The 24,695-nt window shown below is 31.8% G+C and overlaps 1 protein-coding gene across 4 annotated transcripts; it reads right to left on the bottom strand.

The window, feature by feature from the left end:
• Positions 1–12,185: 12,185 nt before the first annotated feature.
• LOC139529685 (DNA damage-regulated autophagy modulator protein 2-like) lies at positions 12,186–23,815 on the bottom strand. Of its 4 annotated transcripts, none has more exons than XM_071325536.1 (7): positions 23,718–23,815; positions 20,362–20,511; positions 19,642–19,709; positions 19,236–19,378; positions 17,396–17,573; positions 16,598–16,674; positions 12,186–14,107 (listed from the first exon to the last, which is right to left on the bottom strand). In XM_071325536.1, the coding sequence occupies exons 2-7, from the start codon at positions 20,484–20,486 to the stop codon at positions 13,907–13,909; spliced, it is 792 nt and encodes a 263-aa protein (XP_071181637.1). In that variant the 5' UTR covers positions 20,487–20,511; positions 23,718–23,815; the 3' UTR covers positions 12,186–13,906. The 4 variants fall into 4 exon arrangements, with proteins under 4 accessions (XP_071181637.1, XP_071181636.1, XP_071181638.1 ...); XM_071325535.1 differs by lacking the exon at positions 23,718–23,815 and adding an exon at positions 21,601–21,733; XM_071325537.1 differs by lacking the exon at positions 23,718–23,815 and adding an exon at positions 21,268–21,648.
• Between the last annotated feature and the right edge of the window lie 880 nt (positions 23,816–24,695).

Raw genomic sequence — 24,695 nt, forward strand, 5'->3', positions numbered from 1 at the left:
CCAGATGCCCCATCTCATGTTGCCGGACCACGCCCTCCAGCCACAGAGGATAAAGATAATCCATTGGATTAATGTCAGCGGGCCTACCTCTGGTCATCAGATTGCCATTTCACACCCAACTAACTATATCTTGTTTACATGTACGACTTGTTATTGGATTAGTTCATAAAAAGTGCGAAAATATTCGCTTGTTCAAATATTAGTAGATATTCGTCCGGAAATAGTTTTACCAGTTCGTTTAACTTTCATTCCTATACAGAAAGTGTAGGATTATTATTATAGATTTTGATTTTAGTACATATAATTCTGTAGCGAACAAAACTCAAAGACATACAATTTTGAACTAAATAATAATAATAATAAATTATTTATTTAAAGAGGGTCACTCAACTAGTCTAATTTGCATTGAGGCCCTCAAACAAAATACATGTTAGTCAACATTCATGCATTAAAATAATATATATATATTACAAGCTACACAATTTAAGTTAATAATCCAAACATACAAATGGCAATAATTGATAAAGTTTGGTTAAGTTTTCATATTTTAACCATAAAAGAAAGAAAACAAATTATTCGACTTGCATAGAATTTTCAAGAATATGATCATAACAATATTTTTTGAATAATTTCACATTACGACAATTTTTTATTATAGGTGGTAAATTATGACATACCTTGCAGCAGAATAATGAAAAGATTTTTTATCAACATTTGTATTTGGTCTTGGAATAGATCATTATAAGAGACAGAGACATATCGTATAAGTGGTGGTGATGAACATCATTAATATTTCTAAGTAATCAGGGGCCAGTTTCACAAAGCTGTCTGAGGATGGTCTTACGACGTATCGTAGTCCTAAGTGGGTTTCACAAAGTGGTCCTTCTTAAAGTTGTTCATAAAGTTAGGACTACCCGAGAGATGTCTTATGATGGTCTTAGGATATTCATATGTTTATTTATATAAATAACACGCAGTTTTTATATTAATTTTGCAAAAATTATCTTATTATTATCCAATTGTCTATTCTCCAATTCCTGCTCACAACTAAATCTTTATTGGTTGAGGGATTATAATGATTTGTCAATCGATGTATTGGTATCAAGTCGGGAGAGTGCACGATTTTATCCTTTAACCTTATTTCTTTAAACCGATACAGGGACATATTGAATTCAACTCATGTTATATTTTTTTTCCCTTTTCTCAATTTTTATTTTAAGTTCATATGTATATTAGTAAATTATTAATAGACTATTTATATAAAACCTATTCTGTATGTTAATTTTGCAAATTATCTGGGGTGGTGTTCTCTAAAGTATCGTAAGATCCGTCCTAAGTCACATTCTAAAACCAATTTTAGGATGGACTTAGGATAAGTTTAGGACACTCTTAAGTTGTGTCTCGAAGCTATCTCAGACGCATCTTATGTTAGGACGTCCTAAACATATCCTAAGTACGAAATTTTAAATCGTTTAAGTAATTTTGTTATTAAACATTATAAATGACGAAACAAATTAATAAAACAGTTTATGAATTTTATAATTATATGTATAAAATTATATGCATGATTTCAAATGTAATTATAAAATTAGATAATAAAGGATTGAAAATATAAATTGGAAAACAATTTGTTTTGAAATGAAAATTTGAATTTGTAGTGTCATAGTATCGTGAAACACGAAGTTAAAAGTTTAACATCATGCAGAATTTCTTTATATAAGAGTTTATAACCAATAGTTCGTTTCATTTCATGTTTATCTACACGTAAAAAAATTAGCAAAAAGTGAATTTCAAGCTTTATTAAGTTAGGATGAAGATAGGATGATCCTACGGCACCTAATTAGGTGTCCTAAAGTTAGGACGAAAAATGCGATATATCCAAAGTTAAGAGAGCTTCAAGAACACGACTTAGGACAAAGACTTGTCATAAGTTGGTCTTAGGACACGTCCTAGTCCAAAGATAGTTTCGAGAACACCACCCCAATTATTAATACGCTTTAATTTAAATTTGAACAAGTTGCGACATGTTTATGATATCTTTGCTAAGATCCTCCTAAGACAGCTTCGAGACGAGGTCTCAGATATGTCATTAGTTTTAAATAAAAGGTAAAAAATAATTTTTATATACTTATATTTATATTCAAACTATATGAAACAAAACATTGGACAAAAGTTTAGCCATGTTTTTTTAAGAATTGAACAAACTAATTGTAAATAGTTCAAACTAAATATATAATCGGTAGAAATTATAATATAATATGTTTTGGGTGAGTTGAATTCGAAATGTCACTGTTTCATACTTTAAAAAATTCAAAGGCAAATATCGTGCATCGTTCATATGATTTGTGATACTCCAACTACTTTATAACTGCAAAAGAAAATATGTGTTAATATGAGCAAGAGACGAAATCCCAATTTTACAGATGCAGATACTCCTTGGCGAAGTCTAAAAGAATAAATTGTGCTCTTTAGTAAACTGTCAAATACTGTGAGAGAATCCATTTATTTATGAATTAACCGTATTAGATATGTTACCGAATGTTAGGGCCATCATAAGACCATCTTAAGACACCTCAATTGGTATCCTAAAGATAGGACAATTCCTAGAATTATCATGAATTAGGACATTTTTGATGAACCCTCCTAGGACTAAGATATGTCCTTAATATAAGTTGGTCTTAGGACACGTCCTAAAACTAAGAGAGCTTCCCTGAATCGCACGTGAAATCAATGTGAATTTTACCTCAAACGAGTTTATACCTGAAATTCGCGTGAAATAAGATCATGTGAGTTTCCCGTGAATCTCATGTTAAACTCATGTGAAATTCACATGATTTTTTTGTGTGAAATTCACGTGTATTTTTTTAAGTAAAGTTATTAAAATTACATCTTAATTGTAAAATTCAATTAAAATCATCAAAAATACCAATTTTATTTATAAAGTTCACATGAAATTCACGTGAAAAATTTCACATGAGATACACATGAATTTCAGTTCACGTGCAATTCACATGAAATTTTTCACGTGAGTTCCATTTACAAGCTCGTTTGAGGAGAATTTCATGTGAAAATTTGCTCCACTTAAAAGACGTTCCACTGGAAACTTGGTTATGAATGATGTCATAATACTTACATGTAGATCTATATGTTCCTGTTGGAACAAGTTTTCGATTCCCTTTATTCCGTAAGGAAAAAATACTGATTGATTGATTGAGATTGAAAGACTTTCGAAAATGACTCATCGGTGAAATAATTTCAGGGAACTTGGTCTCACCTCTTTAGAAATACACAAAAGTAAAAGTATAGGCTGTTTTGAAATAAGTACTTAAAAAAAAAGATTTTTACCATGTTCAAATAAATCCCTGAAACATATCTAAGGAGTTTAATAATCATATGACTAAGAATGTGTTACAAGGACAAAGTATTTTTGTTAAAGAATGAATCAATCGTGACTCAATATACATCTATACAACATTAATGTGTAAGAAAGTAAGTAAATTGTTATGTATATCGATATGTGTTATACAACATAAATATATATCTATGTATAAAATAAAATCGAAAAAAAACCCGCCTGCCCTATGTATCGATTTTATACCTCCTGCCCTCCTGTCCAAAAGACCAATTTCAACCCTCCTGCCCAATATAAGATATATTCTAAGTTAAGAGAGCTTCGAGAACACGACTTAGGACAAAGACATGCCATGAGATGTTCTTAGTACACATCCTAATCATAAGATAGCTTCGGGAAAACGACTTAGGACAAAAACTTGCCATGAGATGGTCTTAGTACACATCCTAATCATAAGATAGCTTCGAGAAAACGACTTAGGACAAAGACTTGCCATGAGATGGTCTTAATACACATCCTTATCATAAGATAGCTTCGGGAAAACGACTTAGGACAAAGACTTGCCATGAGGTGGTCTTAGTACACATCATAATCCTAAGAGAGCTTTGAGAACACGACTTAGGACAAAGACATGCCATGATATGGTCTTAGTACACATCCTAATCCTAAGATAGCTTCGAGAACACGACTTAGGACAAAGACTTGCCATGAGATGGTCTTAGTACACATCCTAATCCTAAGATAGCTTCGAGAAAACGACTTAGGACAAAGACTTGCCATGAGATGGTCTTAGTACACATCCTAATCATAAGATAGCTTCGAGAAAACGACTTAGTGCAAAGACTTGCCATGAGATGGTCTTAGTACACATCATAATCCTAAGAGAGCTTTGAGAACACGACTTAGGACAAAGACATGCCATGAGATGGTCTTAGTTCACATCCTAATCATAAGATAGCTTCGAGAAAACCCCCCTGTCTTTTTGTGGGGTGTGTGTTGCTTACTCTATCTTCGTTTTGTATACTGTTGCTTACTCTATCTTGGTTTTGAATTACTGTTGCTTATGTTTTTGTCGTTTGCCGTTTTTTACCATGGCATTGTCAATATAAAAATAAAGAGATGTGGCATGATTGCTAATCAATAAAGAGATGTGGCATGATTGCTAATTAATAAAGAGATGAAAAATATGAAAATATGAATTATTTTAATTGAGAAAATAACGGCATATTTTTAAAACAACAAACCAATATAATATCCAGTGCTTTGCTTTCCCGCCAATTGGCATTTCATTTGCGCCAAAAAAATCTTTCATTTGCGCCATAATAAAACCTTTCATTTGCGCCAATTTACAGGTAAATACCGGAAAAAAGATATTTTTTTTTTATATAAATACAGTTCTTGTTTGCATAATAAAATGTCTTCCTCAGAAACCAGTCATCTTAAAAAAAACCAGTCAAGTAATGTTAAAACTTGATAAAACACAGTTCTGTTATAATTTTAAATCAACGTTAAAATCTGGTTAAAACACAGTTCTGTTCATAAAAACCAAAAGAAAGCACTTTCATGACAATAAACTTGAGTAAATTATAAGTTGGTTCTCTTGAATTATCAGTTGATACAGCAGCCCAAAATGAAATATAACCTTTTTGCGCAAATGAAATATTGGATTTTTTTTTTTAAATTGGTGCAAATGCAATGCGCCCAATATAGCACACGAGTACCAACGACAACCATCTTGGCACTCGATAAAAAAAATATAGAAAATCCGAAAGATATAAAACCGAAGTGCACCAAACCATAAATAACACGATAATGCAACAAAACAAATTGTGCAGCCATACGATATTTTCTCAACAAAACAAATTGTGCAGCCATACCATATTTTCTCAACAAAACAAATTGTGCAGCCATACCATATTTTCTCAATATAACAAATTGCAAATTTTGTATTCAAATATATTCTCTGGACAAATTACAAACATAGCATGCACCGACTACCAGAAAACAAGGTCAGAGGTCAACTAGTACAAGGACATGCATTGACATCTGAACTTCAGGGTCAAATGCAATTTTTACTCACTACTTCCGGGAAACGATATTGGTAGCATTTTTCGTTTTTTATCATAAGCAAAAACTTTCTCGAAAAATTAAGATATCTGGTATAAACTCTCTTTACTTTATACATCGTTAAGAGAAATCTTACAGAATCAGAATATCTCCGCACGTTCACCACATGGCCATTAAACATTGAATCAAAAATTCATTCTGTAATATATACTAATGTTTCAAACAGTGCCTATAATTATATTTAATCATCTGTTAATAACAAATTTTCATTTTTATCGGAATAATGTCGCTATAGAACTCAGCAGACGACCATGTTCCCAGCGTGATGAAGGGGGATTTCCCGCTGGTAATCTAATGAAGCTACATATTAACTTGTGCATTACATAATATCTTATGTCTAAGGGCTGATCATGGTCACGATTTTATTTCCTTAATATCTTTTTTCAATTAACACTAAATTATTTTTTCTATCTTTATTTTCTAAATGGTTTATTACGTTTTTTGATTTTCGTCTAACAGATGTGTTTTAGTCTTTGGTGGTGTTTTATCTACCTCTTTGGCTTTGGTCAAAACACGAAAAACCAAATGACATATACCCTCAGCATATACTGGTACATAATATTCTCATGAATAATTTATAACAAAGTGTACGTGGTGCCCCTCAATGTCAGCTTCACTAGAAAATAAAAACAAAAAATACAACAGCAAATATTACTACGAAGAGCCAAAATAAATGGAAATAATGATGGATAGAGACAAAATCCTAACAACACTAAATCATACATAAATTTACAATTTATTAGTGAGATATATATTTGGAGGCGGCCTTGGGAACATAATCAGAACAGGAGACACAGGGAATATGACAACGACACAGCAGCACAGAACAGGAAACGAGGGACATTGACAACGAGACAGCTAACTAGAATTGAATAGGAGATGCGGGGAATATGACAACAAGACAACACAGAACAGTAGACGCGGTGTAATGACAATTAAGAATAGGAGACGTCGGGTATAAGTTAATGCGACAGCAATACAGAACAATAAAACTAGAAAAAGACATGCATACTTCTTTTCAACTGCAATTAACTGTTGTGTGATTCTTTATTCTACATTGGTTAGAGGTATAGGGGAGGGTTGAGATCCCTCAAAACATATTTAAACCCGGCCTAAGTCAGGAGCCTCTGGCCTTTGTTAGTCTTGTATGTTTTTAAATTTTAGTTCATTAATATGTTTTTCAGCTTAGTATGACGTCTATGTACATATTTTTATTTAGGGACCAGTTGAGATCCATCTCCGGGTGCGGGATTTTTCTTGCTGCGTTAAAGACCAATTGGTGGCCTTCGGCTGTTATCTGCTCTTTGGTCGGGTTGTTGTCTCTTTGATTTATTCCTATTTCCATTTTAATTTTATTTGTCATTTCGGTGAGGTTTTGGTATGGGTTTTGCTTATTATTGAAGGCCGTACGGTGACTTTATAATTGTTAACTTCTAAGTATTCAGGGGCGTAGCTAGAAAGAAACAATGTGCAAGCAACTACCGCCGAGCGGAGCTAGGCGAAAAAAATTTGGGACCCTTTTACGCAGAAAAATGTTTTTTTTTTCGGTTTTCGGTTATAGGACAGTTGAAAGAGGAGCTACATGTAGATAGGACTTATTAACAATTTATGAATGTAAAACTATTAATAAAGCTTCTGAATAGAGTAAATCATGGTTAATTGAAAACATAAACTACACATTTTTCTGATACAGAATTTACTCAAAATTGTCCAAAATCTTCTTTTCGGGTCTAGGCAGAAACGAACTTCTCTATTACTTTGTCAATATTTACACTGAAACGCCGATGAATATGCAGTAATGCTAGCGATGATAACCAGTAGTTGTGCATTGTTGATCGTACATTTGATTTCAACAGACTAGTACACTGATAGATCTCCACGGTAGCACTTGCGAGATGTTATAAACCATGCAACGTACGTATTCGCCATCGAGCGACCTCCCAATTGAATTCGTCAAAACTACATAACAGGTCAGTTTCGTAACATGTCTCAGACAATGTTGAGATTTGTTAGTTTGTTATATTTCCTACAACACGAAGAAGCAGATACGACACAAAGAAGCGATTTTCTGTTAATTCCAGGCGTGACTACACTCTCCAGTTCCATTATCATATGGTCTATAAACGCAAATTATAACGAGACTTTCCAATACTGTTTTGGCGTGTTTGCAGGGTGATTGGCTCTGGTAGTCTGTCGAACACATCGCCGTGTCATATTTTCAACGATATCGAAGGGTTCTGATAAATCTAATGCCGATTGGTACATCTCATTCCAAACAGATAAACCGTACTCTGTAAAATGTGCTCCGAAATTACATGTCTTAGACTGAGTATAACAAATTCAAATCTTGTAATGAGATACAAGTAATACTGTCCGATTTTGTCATGATCTCCAATAGAACTTCTATTTTGAAACCAAATGCCGTTATTTAATGACATTTCATCAATTAAAAAAGTGACAACATATGTGTTTCCTTTAAACATTTAATTTATAAATGTTTATTTTGCAATTTTATTTTGCATGCCAAATCGATGTGCACGCAACTGCGTGTTGGCGTATAGGGAGCTACGCACCTGGTATTTTGGTGTCTATAGTCGAGAGCTGTCTCAATTGCAATCAAACTACATCTTTTTAGATTTAAATTAAGGCTTGAAGCAAATCCTCATGTATTGCTAGAGATAATTTGTTTACACATACGGTTTTGTAATTGTATTATAATTTTCTAAATGATAACGCGATTATCATAGTAAACAATCATGGATGCAGGATTCATGTGTTCTTTTTTTTTTTTTTTTTTATACAAACACCAGTCTTATCCAGAGCGATATATCACACATATCAATACATACATTTGTATACGTTTCTGGATTCTTTGAATATGAATGAGATCTGAAATAATGCAAAATTGTTCGTTTTTACATATTTACGTAATACAATTGCAAGAAGTTTTAAAAGCTTAAAAATATGCTTAAATGTGCATTTATTAACACTTTATTTGCATAGTTGACAACGTACAAATGTTGTGGAGAATGTTATTTAATGTATTTTCTTTCCAGTTTCCCGTCGAGTCTACGACATTCATGTTAACAAACATTACGTATAAATTCAAGGTTCTGTTTTCATCGGCGGAATAAAAAAAAAGACTGTATCCAGCACGAAATATAGAAAAAAACAATATTTTCACGTTTGTGACAAGATGGTTTTACATTCGTCATTTCAGGGCTTTTTATAGCTGACTATATGCGGTATGTATATGGACTTTGCTCATTGTTGAAGGTCGTACGGTGACCCATAGTTGTTAATTGCTATGTTATTTGGTCTCTTGTGGATAGTTGTCTGATTAGCAATCATACCACATCTTTTTTATAGATGAACAAATTGTGAAAAATGTTCTTTAAAGGGCAATAACTCCTTAAGAGGACAATTAACAATATACGGTGCAGGAAATGCTTACCCTTCCGGAGCACCTGATTTCACTCCCGGTTTTTAGTGGAGTTCGTGTTGCTTCTTAAATATTATTTATAACTGTTGATGTAAATGTCCTTTAGGTTTGTGAGGCTTTGTTTACTCCTTGGATTTGATTGTTATTGTCTTGTCATATTTGTAGATCTTACTTTGCTGAAAATATTTGTTGTTTATAGTTTGTCTTCACCATTATTAATATTCATAATAATAAGCAAAAACTGCAAAACATGATTTCCTTTAATTTACAAATTTAGTGGCAGTAACCATGCAATGGGTTATAAGATTCATCTGAAAATGTCAAAGCTGATGAAACTCCATCTAATGAATACTTTTATCAGGCATGTCAGATTTGCTCCAAATGCTTTGGTTTTTGAGATACATAAGCCAAAAGCTGCATTTTACCCCTATCTTATATTGTTAGCAATGGTGGCCATGTTTTTTGACGAAACAAAAAATAAAATACAAACTTTATTCTAGGATCATTCAGCTTAATAAGTTTGGTTGAAACTGGTTCAGTAATTTCAGAGAAGATGTTTGAAATAGTTTATAGCTGCATATACGGTATGGGCTTTGCTCATTTTTGAAGGCTGTACGGTGACCTATAATTCAACGGTTAATTTATGTGACATTTGGTATCTTGTTGAGAGCTGTCTCATTGACAATCATACAACATCTATTTTTATATACAGCACTCGGCCAAAGTTGTAGTCAAGTGATGGCAAAAGCTCACAGTTCCTTCGGAATGGTGAGCTAAAAAGTGAATAACAAAAATAACGAACTTTAAGAAAAATCAAAACATAAATTGTCTATCAGATGGCAAAACCAAAGCATAAACACATCAAACGAATGGAAAACAACTGCCATATTGTTGAAGTACAGAGCACACTTTAAAAGTTATGTGTAGACACTGACATGATTTAGAAAGGTCACCATACTTCCTTCAACAATGAACAAAACCCATACTGCATAGCAAGCTATAAAAGGCCCCAATAAAACTAATATAAAACAATTTAAATAAGAAATCAAACAGCCGAAAGCACAAAGCAACAAACGAAGAACAAATGTAAAAACAGAAACAAACAGCAACCACTTAATTACATACTCTAGCCTTGGAGTTGGGACATGCTGGCACACACATATACTGTTGTGGGGCTAAGTTTGTTTGTGGGTGCACAATCCTCCCTCCCTTAGCCTTGGACAGTGGTGAAACAGCACATCATATTAACAATCTATAACCAGATGCCCCGCAGGGCGCAGTTTTATACGACCACAGAGGTCGAACCCTGAACAGTTGGGGCAAGTATGGACACAACATTTAAGCTTGATACAGCTCTGAATTTGGATTGTGATTAAATAGTTGACACAACATTGGTTTCTGACACAGAATGAATGTGGTCTAAGAACTTAAACTTAAAAACTTAAAAAAATTAAATTTGACATTTTCCTATCATGGTACAATATCCAAAATCTAAATACATGGTTAGATTCAGCAGATCATAGAACCCCAATAATTCAATTTTTGATGAAATCAAATAATGTTCAATTTCAGACCCTTCAGACCTCAATGTGGACCAACTTGATAACCGGGCCCAAATATTAAAAATATAAAAACATTTTTAGATTCAGCATATTGAAGAACCCCATATATTCCATTTTTGTTGACATCAAACAAAGTTTAATTTTTGACCCTTTGGACCTTAATGTAGACCAATTTAAAAACGGGACAACACTGTGCAATTGAAGATTTCTTGCTATTGCACAAAACTCTCACAATACTGTGCAATTGTTGATTGATTGATTGATTGGTGGTTGCTTAACGTCCAGTGGCAAATATTTCATGCATATTCAGGACGAGAACAAGTTCACAATAAACACAATAGGTAGGTTGATATGATAGAGGCCATCTGGGATGATGGTCGGGGAAATTTGGACTGCCACTGTAAAATGAGGGTATCTTGGATAGGGACAGAAATTTTGCCTTACAACAGGCCACCTACGGACCCCTCAAAAGAGTACTTGCAAGGGTTCTTAACATGTAAAGAGCGTGGCACTCTCTTTACATGAGGCATCGGATTTAACGTCCCCCTTCTGACCGGACGTGACTGCGAACTTGATACATCCTGCACAGCCAAACGGACGACCCACTTTGGCAAGCGTTTTACTGCCGGTCGGAAGAAGACCAAGTGACTATATTTCTATACCCCAGTTACCAATTGAAGATTTCTTGCTATTGTGAAATACTGTGCAATTGAAAATTTCTTGCTATTGCACAATACTTAATATAATAATTTTAGACCTCACTTTGGACCAACTTGAAAACTTGGCCTATAATCAAAAATCTAAGTACATGTTTAGATTCAGCAATCAAAGAACCCCAAGAATTATTATTTTTTTAAAATCAAGCTGAGTTTAATTTTGGACCCTTTGGACCTTAATGTAGACCAATTTGAAACAGGACCAAAAATAAAGAATCTGAATACATGGTTTTGGCATATCAAAGAACCCCAATAATACAGTTTTTGATGAAATCAAACAAAGTTTAATTTTGGACCCTTTTGGCCCCTAATTTGTTGGGACCAAAACTCCCAAAATCAATCCCAACCTTCCTTTTGTGGTCATAAACCTTGTGTTAAAATTTCATAGATATCTATTAACTTTTATTAAAAGTATTGTGCAAAAACCAAGAAAAATGCTTATTTTGGACCTTGTTTTGGGCCCCTAATTCCTAAACTGTTGGGACCAAAACACCCAAAATCAATCCCAACCTTTTTTTTTGTCATAAACCTTGTGTTAAAATTTCATAGATTTCTATTAACTTTTACTAAAGTTAGAGTGCAAAAACCAAATGTCTTCGGTCGACGACGACGCCAACGTGATACCAAAAAACCGACCAAAAAATTTTCTATTTTTGCAGTCGTATAAAAATAAAATCATCAATATCAAACTTGACCACCATTTTGTTATCAGGAATATAACTGCATGTAATGTTCCTTAAACCTGTTAAATCAGGGGTTACCGAGATTAATATGTAAGTGACTATTTAAAAAAAATTTTTAATCAATAATAAAATCATATATACATATAAAGAATAACTTGGTATGTAAAATGAATTAAATTCATGTAACAAACCAGATAATGATTTAATAACTGAAAGACAAAATGAGATATTATTCTGATTAAAATAAAACTGGACAATTGATTGGTTATCAATGCTAAAGACATGCATAATATGAAAATAAAATAGATCAAACGATTTTTATTCAACAATTTAACAAAAATCATGCTTCTGCAAAATAAAACAGAATCATAATAATAAGAGGAATACAAAATCATGATTATAAAGATAAAGCATAATCATGATCATGATGTTACCATAATTGTAAGAGGAAGACTAAATCATGATTATACAAGACAAAACATAATCATACCTATAAGAGGACATACTTAATCATGATTAAGATATAATATTAAAGCAGACTTACGCTTTAAATCACTGTCAATAATTTACATTATTACTTTCTTACATTGTGACAATCTGTTTCCTGCATGTTCATGATGTGATTGATAAAGTAATATACATATTGAACATGGTCAAGTTTTCGACCTTCTAGCAAGGGCAGTTTAAAAAGAGATCAGAGCATAGAATACCTATAGGATTTCCATTACAATTTAATAACACAAGTCAGATTTGATTTGATTTCTGGTGTTTTAACGCCACTTTTAAGCACCACATTTAGGCTATTTCTTTGCCGTCAGTTTTTATTGGTGGAGGAAGCCGAAGTAATTGGATAAAACCACTGACGTTCGATAATAACACAAGAAAATGCACTCTTAAAAAGACTTAAGCATTGCTATTCAATAAAACAAGAAAAACATCAGAAAAAGATTAAAAAACACAAAAATTTCAATAATCATATAATGCACCAACAATGATGTAAATCATAGGTATTACAAACTAAACATAGATACACATAATACAATCAATAAAAACTTGATAAAACCAAGAGGACATAATCTGTATCAAACACTAGGATAGATCATACATGTTTTAACAGTTTATAATGAGATATGTCTCCTTTCATGTACTATAGACAAAAATAAATTAACAATAATGCCATTTGTATGGGAATAAAACTTATCCTATAAAAAGGTTCTTATTCATGGAATCGCATACACCTTACAATCATTTCATACACAAAATAAAGTTTTGATTATAAATAATAACTAATAAACTTACAAAACCTTGCAAAACTTTGGCCAATAAAGGTCAAGGTCAGATTATAGTATATGAGAAATAAACCAAACATCAAAAACTTAACATAGTTCAATGAACCATGAAAAAAGGTCAAGCTCAGATAAAAGCTACCAGACAGAAGTGTACATATTATACTCATACAATACACCAAATAAAGCTCATCTATTGCTTATCTGAGAAACAGATAAATCCACCAAAATTAAACATTGACCAATGAACCATGAAAATGAGGTCAAGGACACTTAATGTACCACAGACTGAAACAAATAAACATTTCCATTCTCAATTTTATCTATATATAAGGTATGGAGAGTCCAGTTTTTATAAACCTTTTAAAACATAAGATTTATACAAATAGTTTATGAAGTGTCCACTCAAGATTGTAATCACTGCCTCATATTCTGTGACTTTAGATGAAAGCAAGAAAATAAAACTATATGAAGCTATCTCTTAGAGAGGTAGAGTTTGAGACACCTCTTCATTAATGACATTTATAAACACAAACAAAGGAATGCATGAAAGTTTATAACTGTCATAAAGCTGCATAATGACACACATTCTTAATTTCTAGTAGATCAAAGACTTAACGTCATAGTTCTATAAAACTCATTACTGACATGAACAGGGTATGTTTGGTTTTCACTGAAGCCTGTAAAGCATGGCACTTTATCACAAATAAGTCACAGTACTTCTACCACTACTGTCTATCAAGATAAGAGTGGTCTTCTCTCATCCACACGTTCACTGATATCTTCCGTAGGTTCTACATCTAAATGTCGGACTAGAACTGTGGCTACTATTCCTAGCTTTACTTTCTGGAAGTCTCTGACAAATGTGAAGAAAAAGAGGAGAAATGTAACGGCTGTCACCCATTCTGATATAGTACTGATTATGTGGGCTGTAAATCCCTGAAATATAGGTCAAGATTATATGGCATGGTTAACGTACGTCCAAGCAAAAATGAACAAAACCGATAGAAAACGGTTAATTTAAAATTGGGACTTCATTTGATAACAGATAGGCCAAAGCTTAAAATCAAATTCATCCTCCATAATAACTATTACATTTTGAATTCCTTATAAATGAAAAGTTACAAGCATTCTGAGAGTATTGCATGGCAATACATAGTCCCCTACCCGTTAAAAAAATATTTTAATTGAAGGAAATTCTAACTTGATCTATAACTTGTGGTGGAGTATGTAACTACATAAAAATATCAAGTCAATATCTTCAGGCATGAGGAAAAAAGTGTTGAAAACTGATTTTTATGTCCAAAGACCATAACTCTGCACAAAATCATCAGACTGGAACAAAATTTCAACGTGATCTGTAAATTGTCATGATAAAACTGCATACTATTCATCAAATCAATATCTTCAAGAATGACAAAAAGTTAAACAAGTGTGAATAAACTGATTATTTTAGTGAATTTACACATGGCTTGGGCAATGATATTTGTTAATTATATCCCTCGCTGACAATGAGGATAAAATTACAATATCATGGCTCAGGCCATGTGTAAATTTCAAACAAACTATGGCTTCAATGAATTATTCCTAAAATGAAATATAGATTATTATCTATATAAAAAAGTTCACTTCATCCAAAAGAGATTTAAAAATATAACATTAAAAAAATTAGTTTATACAGAATAACAAACAAACCTACCACTAAATTCTTCAAACAATTTACCAAAGAAAAGGGAACAAACCCAAAATGTCATTTATCATTAATTCAATGTCTTTAAAATATTGGTTAAAAAGGAGCTATTTCCCTTTGAAAAAAAATCTAGTAATTAATCAGTACATGCATATTGTCACAAAAATTTAATTCTAGGGAAAGGGCTTGAACTAAACAAGAAGAAAAGCTAATTTCGTGAAAATTGAACTTGACCTGTAAATTGTAATGATAAATATAGATTCTTACATTGATACAGATTTTTACATAGTTACTCATGGATTATTGGATTTATCCAATCGAGATAGTTAAATTATCAATTTTAAAGTCCGAGGACTATAAAATTTATAATTTAACTATGGAGATTGGATAAATCCGATAATCCATGAGTAACTATGTAAAAATCTGTTTCTCTAATGATTAAAAAATTATTTTTCGTTTTTGTTAAACGAAAATCCCCTTCGAGTGCCTTTCGCATTCCATGAAGTTGTCAATTTCATTAGCACCTGTTAGCATATTTTGATTCATCCAGTTAGCTAAAGAGGTTATGACCCTTAAAATAATCCAATGATCTTTTGAGATCACTGGAAACCACACATTGATTAAATTTTTTTATACAATGGGTTTCGGGAAGGGATAAATTTCCATCAATAGGGGACTAAAAAACATACAAGTCTAACAAAGAACAGAGGCTCCTGACTTGCATATAGCTATGTATTACTTTGTAAGATAAATGTTGTCAGATGTTATAGTATAGTCACCTCTGAGTGCTATGCATAATAAGCTCTGATTCAAACATATTTCTACATCAATAGGAATACTGGGAAACAAATGCTCTCAGACCATCTAGTCCTTATAAAAGAAAGCAACTCCATTACTTTTCAGTTTGTACAACCTTTTTGTTTTAGTTTTACAAAGGCAAAATTTCAGTTCAGTATAAAACACTTCAAATCATATCCAAAATGATGATATATGGGTTGTTGTCTCATCAATGTACAGTCAGGGGCATTACTTAAACAAGTAACTTTTAAAATTACCTATATAAGAAATGTTGAAAACAAGGCTATTTTAAAAATTACTTATATAAGTAACTTTTCTAAATATTATTTTTATAGGTGATTAATTATACAAATTTTACTAGTTTTAACAAATTTTTACAGACCTCTGGTTATTTTCCCCATGAAATATAAAATGTAATCCTTCTGAAACACTAATTGCTTTTCTGACTTTGATATTGATGCTTCTTGGTCAAAGAATGGTCTCTTGGGACTATTAAAATATTGTTTTCCTTCAAACTCTTGAAGGAAGACAGATATAAATAGATAGAAACTTATGAATTAATTAAGACTTGTTATTTATAATTTATAACCCAAAACAATTACATATGTTCCTAAAATAAGTTTTATTACTAATTCTTTCAAAGATGTACAATATAACTTATTCAAGTAACTTTTTTGTCATTATTTTTAAAGTAACCCTTTATGTCTATTCTCCTCTAAAATCTTACAAATTCTTAAATTTATGATATAAAATGATGTAAAAATTCATGAAAACTACTTTAGTCCCTGCTTTTATTGAAATTTAAAATAACTCTATTGAGTAATTTTATATTTTTTTAAAACAAAAATTACCTATACAAGTTACTAAAAAAAGTTACTTGTTTAAGTAACGCCCCTGACTGATGTATACCCCACATCTCCTTTTATTAATATCAATCTTACCCCATCTTCTGGCTTCCATTTTGTTTTATCTATATGTCCATGAACTTGTATTCTGGATATTGAGGCTGAGACAAATGCTGATTACTGGTTAAGAAATTTATATAGAACGGTAGGCTTAGTTTTTCAATGTCAACAGTTCAGTTTTACAGCAATATCTAGTGACCCAATTTTGTTCAAAACAGCAAGTAAACATTTTAAAAAGTTATAGTTGTGGTATTAAAAATATCTGTATTGCTTCAAGATTGTTGAACACTGTGAAATACTTTGTATTAAGAATTGAATGCTTTTTTTTTTAAATGAAAGTTAATTTCAGAATGACACGAGATTGCTGCTAGCCAATCAAAATAACATATTATAAATAAACATACATGAAACAAACATACATTTTTTTGTATATAAACTAGGCCGTTAGTTTTCTAGTTTGAATTGTTTTACTTTGTCATTTCAGGGCCTTTTAAAGCTGATTATGCAGTATGGGCTTTGCTCATTGTTGAAGACTGTCTGGTGACCTATAGTTGTTAATTTCTGTGTCATTTGGTCTCTTGCGGAGATTCGTCTCATTGACAATCATACCACATCTTCTTTTTCATATGTAATGTAATTATTGAAAAATAAATGCAAATTTTAACTGAGAAAAAAACCCCTAAAAGAACCACTTTCGAAAAGACATATTTTTCTTTATACATCAAACATGCAGCATTTAAAACTAAACAAAAAGATACCGATGATTGTACAAAACAAAACTACAATTTTTAAGAATATGAACATCAATTATCATAACACACAAATGAAGGATACTTATGATCATAGCTGTTAATGCTATACATGAGATAGCTAATCTTATTCTACAGATCCTCAGTCCATTGTAGTCAGGGTTCATACGGTATGATAAACATGTCTGAACAAAAGCATAAATTACGCCAACTCCAAGGACCAGGGCAGCACCCGTCACATGTACTGGCTCAACATTTGTCTCCTGTAAAATAAAGGTTAAAATGTAGGAATACAAGAAACCAAGGACCAGGGCTGCACCCGTCACATGTACTGGCTCAACATTTGTCTCCTGTAAAATAAAGGTTAAAATGGAGGACATACAAGAACTTAAGGACCAAGGCTGGATCTGTCACATGTACTGGCTCAACATTTTGTCACTGGGCTTCTAAAATGTTGTAAATTACAAATTTTTCAAAATATCTCACAAACAGGCTTTGAAAATTTTGGCAAAATGCATGCTTCCAAAATGTCATATGTAAACTTGAACATTTTTGTAAATAGCAGTGAAATAAAAACTTTGACATTTTTGGATTATCCAAGAACTTAAATTATTTTCACAGAAATAAAGAAATGTACAATTATTTTTTTCCCAAAGCCAATTTTTTCATACAACATTTTGGAAGCAAACTTTACAGAAAACTGACATTTGCAATTTTGTAATATGTCTTATTTCACACATTTTGATTGGTCTAACTGTATGCTACTTTGTAATACCAAAGATTTCCTCCCGCCCAGACCATTGGTGTCAAAAAGTATTTTTAGCCAAAAAAATCATATATGACATGTATGACATTTTAGAAGCCCAGTGACGATTTGTCTCCTGTAAAATAAAGGTTAAAATGTAGGACATACAAGAAAACAAGGATCCTGACTTATAATCTGTCACATGTGCTGGCTAAAAACTTGTCTACTGTAACATAAAGTTTAATTTGTATGATTTAAAGAAAACACTGGGCTTGAACTGTCAAATGGGCTAGATCAACATTTGTCACATGTGAAAAAAAAGGTTGAAATTTGGGATATTCATATATATACACCGACAAAAACCCAACATCATATTTTTGTTTCTACTACAATTAAGGGAGTTTTTTAAGTTTTTAAATAAATCTTGGGTAAATCATTTCTAAAAAATGAAGACATAAAACATATTTATGGCCAATATCTAACAGGAAAATACAGCACAAGGAAAATGAAAAGAATTAAGAAGCAGTTCATAAAACATAATAAACAGAAAACTTACGATCTGTAAGTTTTTGTTATTGAATTAAAAGAAAGGAATTACTTTATTTTCTTTACTTTAATTAGTCAGGAATGCAATAATTGTTAGTTCTTCTACCAGGTTAGTTTTAAACAAATCCTTGATCTAAGAAAGACAACTCTGATTCTAATCAAAGATTAAAAGGGATCATACAATCTATGCAAAATCATTCTTGGTGAAGATTTTTTTCTAGATATGATGTTGATAAGACACATTTCTCCATCAGGTAATAGATGACAAGGCTGTAAACTAGAGCAAATTCATCAACACCAACACTTTTCACAGAATATTACAGGTGAGCAGTTAAGACATCAAAATAAAATTATTTGTAATAAGAAATGTGCCCTTTTAATAAAGAAGCTCAATTTTATTTTTTTAACAACAGCAAATTCTTTAATAATTGGTTAGTTGTAAACAAATTTTAGATGGGCTGAACTGACTGAAATTTGTATTTTTCCATGCCATATTTGACAATGAATTTAATGATAACTAAACTAAAGTTAATACAGAAACCTGGAAGTTAGCCACCATACTCAGTCCTTGTCAAGAGAAATACTAAGAACCATAACTCTTATAAGATTATCAAACTATAGATAATATACAAACCTGAAAGTTAGCAACCATACTTAGTCCCAGTGCAGAGAAAATACCAAGAACCAGACCAGCTTTGTTTAAACAGGCAAGTTTTGTATCTTCCCCAACAGATATCTGTGATACCAGCTTATATCTAACATACATAGTGGCAATAGCTGAAACATATACAAATTTTATCTACTAGGTGATTACAATGTGTATGACAGTGTAAAAATAAATAGATTTATAAACGTCTTTATCAATATAGATAACGCGACTGGTTAATAATCACAAAAACAAGAAGTCACATTCTGAAATCTGATACAATCTTATGAATGCCGATGTTTTTGAAATTGCAATAATTAATAATGTTTTTTGTCCATTCCTCAAAAATGGCAACAATATATGAATAAATTAAATTCTGAATTTACAATATTACCTAATGCAGCTGATATATTCAGGAACTGTCCAAAAATACAGCTCTCTGGTGGCTTGGTACCTGTGTCACTGAAATTAAAATATAACATGTTACATGGTCCAGTGCATCGAGGTAGTGCCTCTTACAAAAATACAGCTCTCTGGTGTCTTGGTACCAGTGTCACTGAAATTAAAATATAACATGTTACACTGTCCAATGCATCGAGGTAATTCATGAAGAAATTAACTGGTTCAGTGCTTTAGATTTGTAGTGATTGATACTTAAGTCTGGCAGAACAGGATTTATTAGTTTAAACTGGGTTGAACTAGCTTTCAATAACTGCTAATTTGTTTCATGTTTTTATGTTTTTTGTTTGTTTTGCTTCATGCATATATCTAGAGTTAAGACTTTTGAAACTGATTTCTTCAGTGTTTTCTTGTGTTTGACCACTGCCCCAAGTGGAGGGTTGAGGACTCATAAACATGTTTAACCCTGTCACATCCTTAATGTACTGGTCCAAAGTCAGGATCATGTATGTACACAATTCAGTGGTTGTTGTTAGTTCATGTCTGTGATGTCTTTTTTACCTTAGTTAAGTTGTTATAAATTATACTGTTAGTTTTCTTCTTTGATTTTTTCCTCATGTTACAAATCAGGGTGTTTTATAGCTCAATATACACTATTGTAAAAGGCCCTTGTGAGAACCCTGAGATATGGAAGATCTTAAACACAAATACTAACCTTATGTAAGGAAAATAAGGAGAGACATCATGTCTTACAATGGCAATGATATAAGACACAATAAATGTGGCAAAGGAAGTCAATACCAACAAGATCGGTAAATAACTCAGACCTCTAAAACACATCGTCAGATCTAGGAGGCAGTTTATTCTGAAAAATAAAAACAAAACAATATGATTCTCTCAAGAACTTGAAGTATTACTCTCAATATGATTAACTTAAAATCCTGAGTCCATGTTCTGCATAAAAGAATCTGACAAACCTTCCTTCTAATTTTGGTTTTGCTAATAGTTATGTTTACATTTAAGGAAAATAGTATGAAAGATCTTCAAGCAGTGTCAGATTCTTGTTAACTTAGTAAAGAATGGTGACAGGATTTGTATTGATACTGATTTTATAAAAAGATATAAGAAGATGTGGTATGAGTGCTAATGAGACACCTCTTCATCCATGTAACAATTCGTAAAAGTAAACTATTATAGGTCAAAGTGCACATAACCTTGGCTCACACCAAACATTTGTAAACAAATAAAATGTTTTTCTATTTTCTCTCAGTTTTTATGTTACACATGCAGTGATATCTTTCTGCATCTTTCATGTCTTTAAAACCTACTGTAGACCAGATTAGTAAGGAATACATTTATAGTAGTCCAAATATTTGTGATGCTGTCTGTAGACCAGATTAGCAAGGAATACATTTATAGTAGTCCAAATATTTGTGATGCTTTAGACATGTTAGAAGCTGCATCTTATTATTTAACAATTTAGCATTCATTTTTGATTACTATTTTTTTTCATTGACTTAAGTGATCTACATGTTTACATGCAAAAGCTCAAAATGGAATAAAAACTAGCATCAGTAAATATCATGATTATCTGGATTACATAATCATGTAGATGTCTTACCCTGTAAGTCTGTCTTAACTCCACTTAGTTATAACTGTGTTACAGATTAACTGTCTATAAAGTTTGAGGTATTGACAAGAACAAATGTTAATATGGGGGCAGGACTTGGCTCACAGTTATAAAAGTATCAATTTTATTGGAAAGTTTAATAAGGTTAAAAATATCTTATCTGAGGATAAAAATATCAATGACAATTTCTCATTCATAAACCATGGGAACACAAATATTATAGATTCATAGTCATGTGAATGAAATTATTTAGGTCAGACAATCATGTGATAAAATAGGTTTCAACTCAATTAACTTTGTTGACAGTTAAATCAAAATATGAACCTCTCAATTTAAATCCTTGTCAAGTATTTTCAATCCCTGGTTTTTCCTACAGCTACATTGTTGTTCCTTTATCATGATTATCATGTTTATGATTCCAGACTGATCTAAGGTGAGACAACTCTACATAGTATACAATATGTACTGCAACCCCGATCTCGGCCCTCATCACACAAATTGTAAAAAAAAAACCCAGCCTTACAGTAGGTCTTAGGATTAACCATGTGAACTGATATTTGTAATTTAAAAAGTTTTCTTAAATGGGAAAATTTACGACCGTGGAAAAAGTAACTTTGAAGCTGGTATAAATCAATATATTATGAAACGGTCTAAAGTGAACATCTGTGAATAGTCATGCTACTTTCTATAATCACACAAGGATGCTTTTATCTAATTTTTGTCAATGGAATAAGAAAAAAAATGAGTGTTATCGAAGTTGTATTCTAACTACAAACCAAACATATACTACTTCTGGACATTTTATTTACAGTTTAATGACGCTGAGACATAATATATAACATAAGGGAACACTGACCTTTTAACTTCAAAGAGAGTTATGTGGATTTTTTTATACACGAGAATCATAAAGCGACAACAATTTATATTCCAACAGTTTTTTTTCGACGCTATCAATCAAATTATTATTTTTCAAATTAAACACTATGAGGTTTGTGAAAAATCTGGATTTAGAATAGTTATTTTTGTCTTCTGTTTGAACATTATATTTTTTTTCTCAACAAATTTGGGATCAGAAAATCAGAAAAAGCATACCAACCACCTTAACCATTTGAGTTGTCTCCACTTATTATGAAAGCAAAAATGTAATTTCATGAAAAAAATAATAGTTGTAAACTTTTGTAACATAAGATAAATGATAACTTTAAAGTTGTCATTATAATTCAGACTGGCTTAAATCAATACAAAATACAAAATCTTCTTCTTCTTTACATATACAGAAAAACATCAACTGGTTGATGATTACTTTCCGGCGCATGCCTGGTTTAACAATATTGTTAATGATTAAAAATATATATTTTTGATTTCGTAATAATTTTTCAATTTTTATATAATACAAATGAATATATGTAAGTAATATTTTTCAATTTTTATTTTTAATTTTTGGTATAAGATAAAAACAAGATACATATTAAACATGTAGGTGTTTGTAAGTGTCAAGGAGCATCTCTCTAGTGGGTTTCTCCTTGAAGCACTCAGTAGTGGTGCTGCAGGCTATTGGTTCAGGTAATTTGTTCCAGTCTTTTACAGTTTGGCAGAAAAATGAAAATTTGTAACTGTCTTTGCTGCATCGGATTTGTCGGTATGTTTGTTCGTGGCTAGACCTGGTGTTTGATTGGCTTTTAATTAATATGTCAGTATGTGGTATGGCAATTTTGTTGTTTGTTATTCTATGGAACATATTTAATCTGCTTTTGATTTTGAAAATGACTGAAATCTTAATCCTTTTTATTTAATCAAACCACAAAACCAGTATTTGCATAAAAAAAACCTCACAAAAAGGACTTTTATTACTGTTCTTCATTCCAAAAAAGACAAAACGAGGCCTTCACCACGGAGCAACTTTGTGAAACAAAAATATAACCCTCTTAACTCACTGTAAGTTTTAGACTCCTATAGCACCGGCTTGAGCGGAATTCTTTAATTGTAAAAATAATTTTGATGAACTAAGTAAGATGTTACACCACTATATCGGACCCTGTTAAAAAGAACGTGCCGAAAAGTAGGTATCACGTGAAAGATGAAATATTAGTGATCCTTGTAAAATACATTTGACTCATAACTGTAAATTAAACAAAACATGTATAAATGAATAATTGAGGGCATCTATTGCCTGTTTCTCATATATAAAGTACCTGGTTATCCAGTACGGTCTTATATGTATTTAAACGGTATATTGATCCCTCCCCTCATATGTTTGAAATTGGAAAAGAAATAACGTGGATAGGAATTAGAACGTTTATGTAACATGGGACATCAGACATGAGCTGATATATTCATGTATGACCAACTGAGAAATGTACACACCATATGTAAACCAGTAATGCAAGATAAGACAATACCATCATATACCGATTCGGCGATAGGACTGAATCAAAGCTTACCTTTTAGTCTCAGCATCATTGAATATACACAATTGAATACGATATTAGTTTAAAAAGTAGGATGACGACAGGAATGAACAGAGGAAACAAACATAGATAACACTTCCGATCATCAAAATGTTAAATACGTTTTTCTCACTGTATTTTGTGATATTTCTAACATGGACATTTCGATAATTGTTCATTGTTTTGTAAGTAAAAAAATATGCAAAGACAAAAAAAGGGACATCTGTACGTATATTTTCAACTCCATCTATTATCTATGTTATAACCAAGGCAGAAAAAATACTACATGTAGATACTGAAGTGGTGCTTTTTAAATGAGCCTTTATTTATAGGTAAAGCATTGCAACGCTTAGCGCTATTTGTTTGGTTGATATTTTCACATGATAATGCTTGTTTTTTTTCCACCACAAACAATATCCGTAACAAAATTTTCAATAACTATCAAACAGACAGTGCAGACAAGCAAATATACAAATTAAGCAATTCAACAGCAAAGCAAAGCATTAAGGTTAATGTTCGATCTTCTACTAGTATAATGGATCTTAAAAACCCAATTAACGTAGATGACCTAGTATGTGATTAGGGACTTTTCGATTTGATTTTCCTCTGAGTTCAGTATTTTTGTGATTTTATTTTTCACAAGTAGTGAACATGCAGATATTGAAAAGCTTCATGATGCTCATAATGACGCATTTAACAGTTTAAATTACCTCATTTTATTTCAGAATATAGAGGTTGAAAATCAGTTTTCAAAACTTGCTATTTACATCACAATCTAATAACTTCGTTATTTTCCAGAAATTTTAAATTACCCATCAGTTGTATTTATAAAAATGACTATATACACTTAACGTACTTCCCATAACGAACGTATACTTAACTAACACGCGTGGATACATCTCAATGAGTTACATTTGTTTTACGACAAATCACTAACTTGTTATGTAAATGTTTAAACCTAAAGTGATTTTT

Source organism: Mytilus edulis, chromosome 7 (genome assembly GCF_963676685.1).
Source record: "Mytilus edulis chromosome 7, xbMytEdul2.2, whole genome shotgun sequence".
NCBI lineage: Eukaryota > Metazoa > Mollusca > Bivalvia > Mytilida > Mytilidae > Mytilus > Mytilus edulis.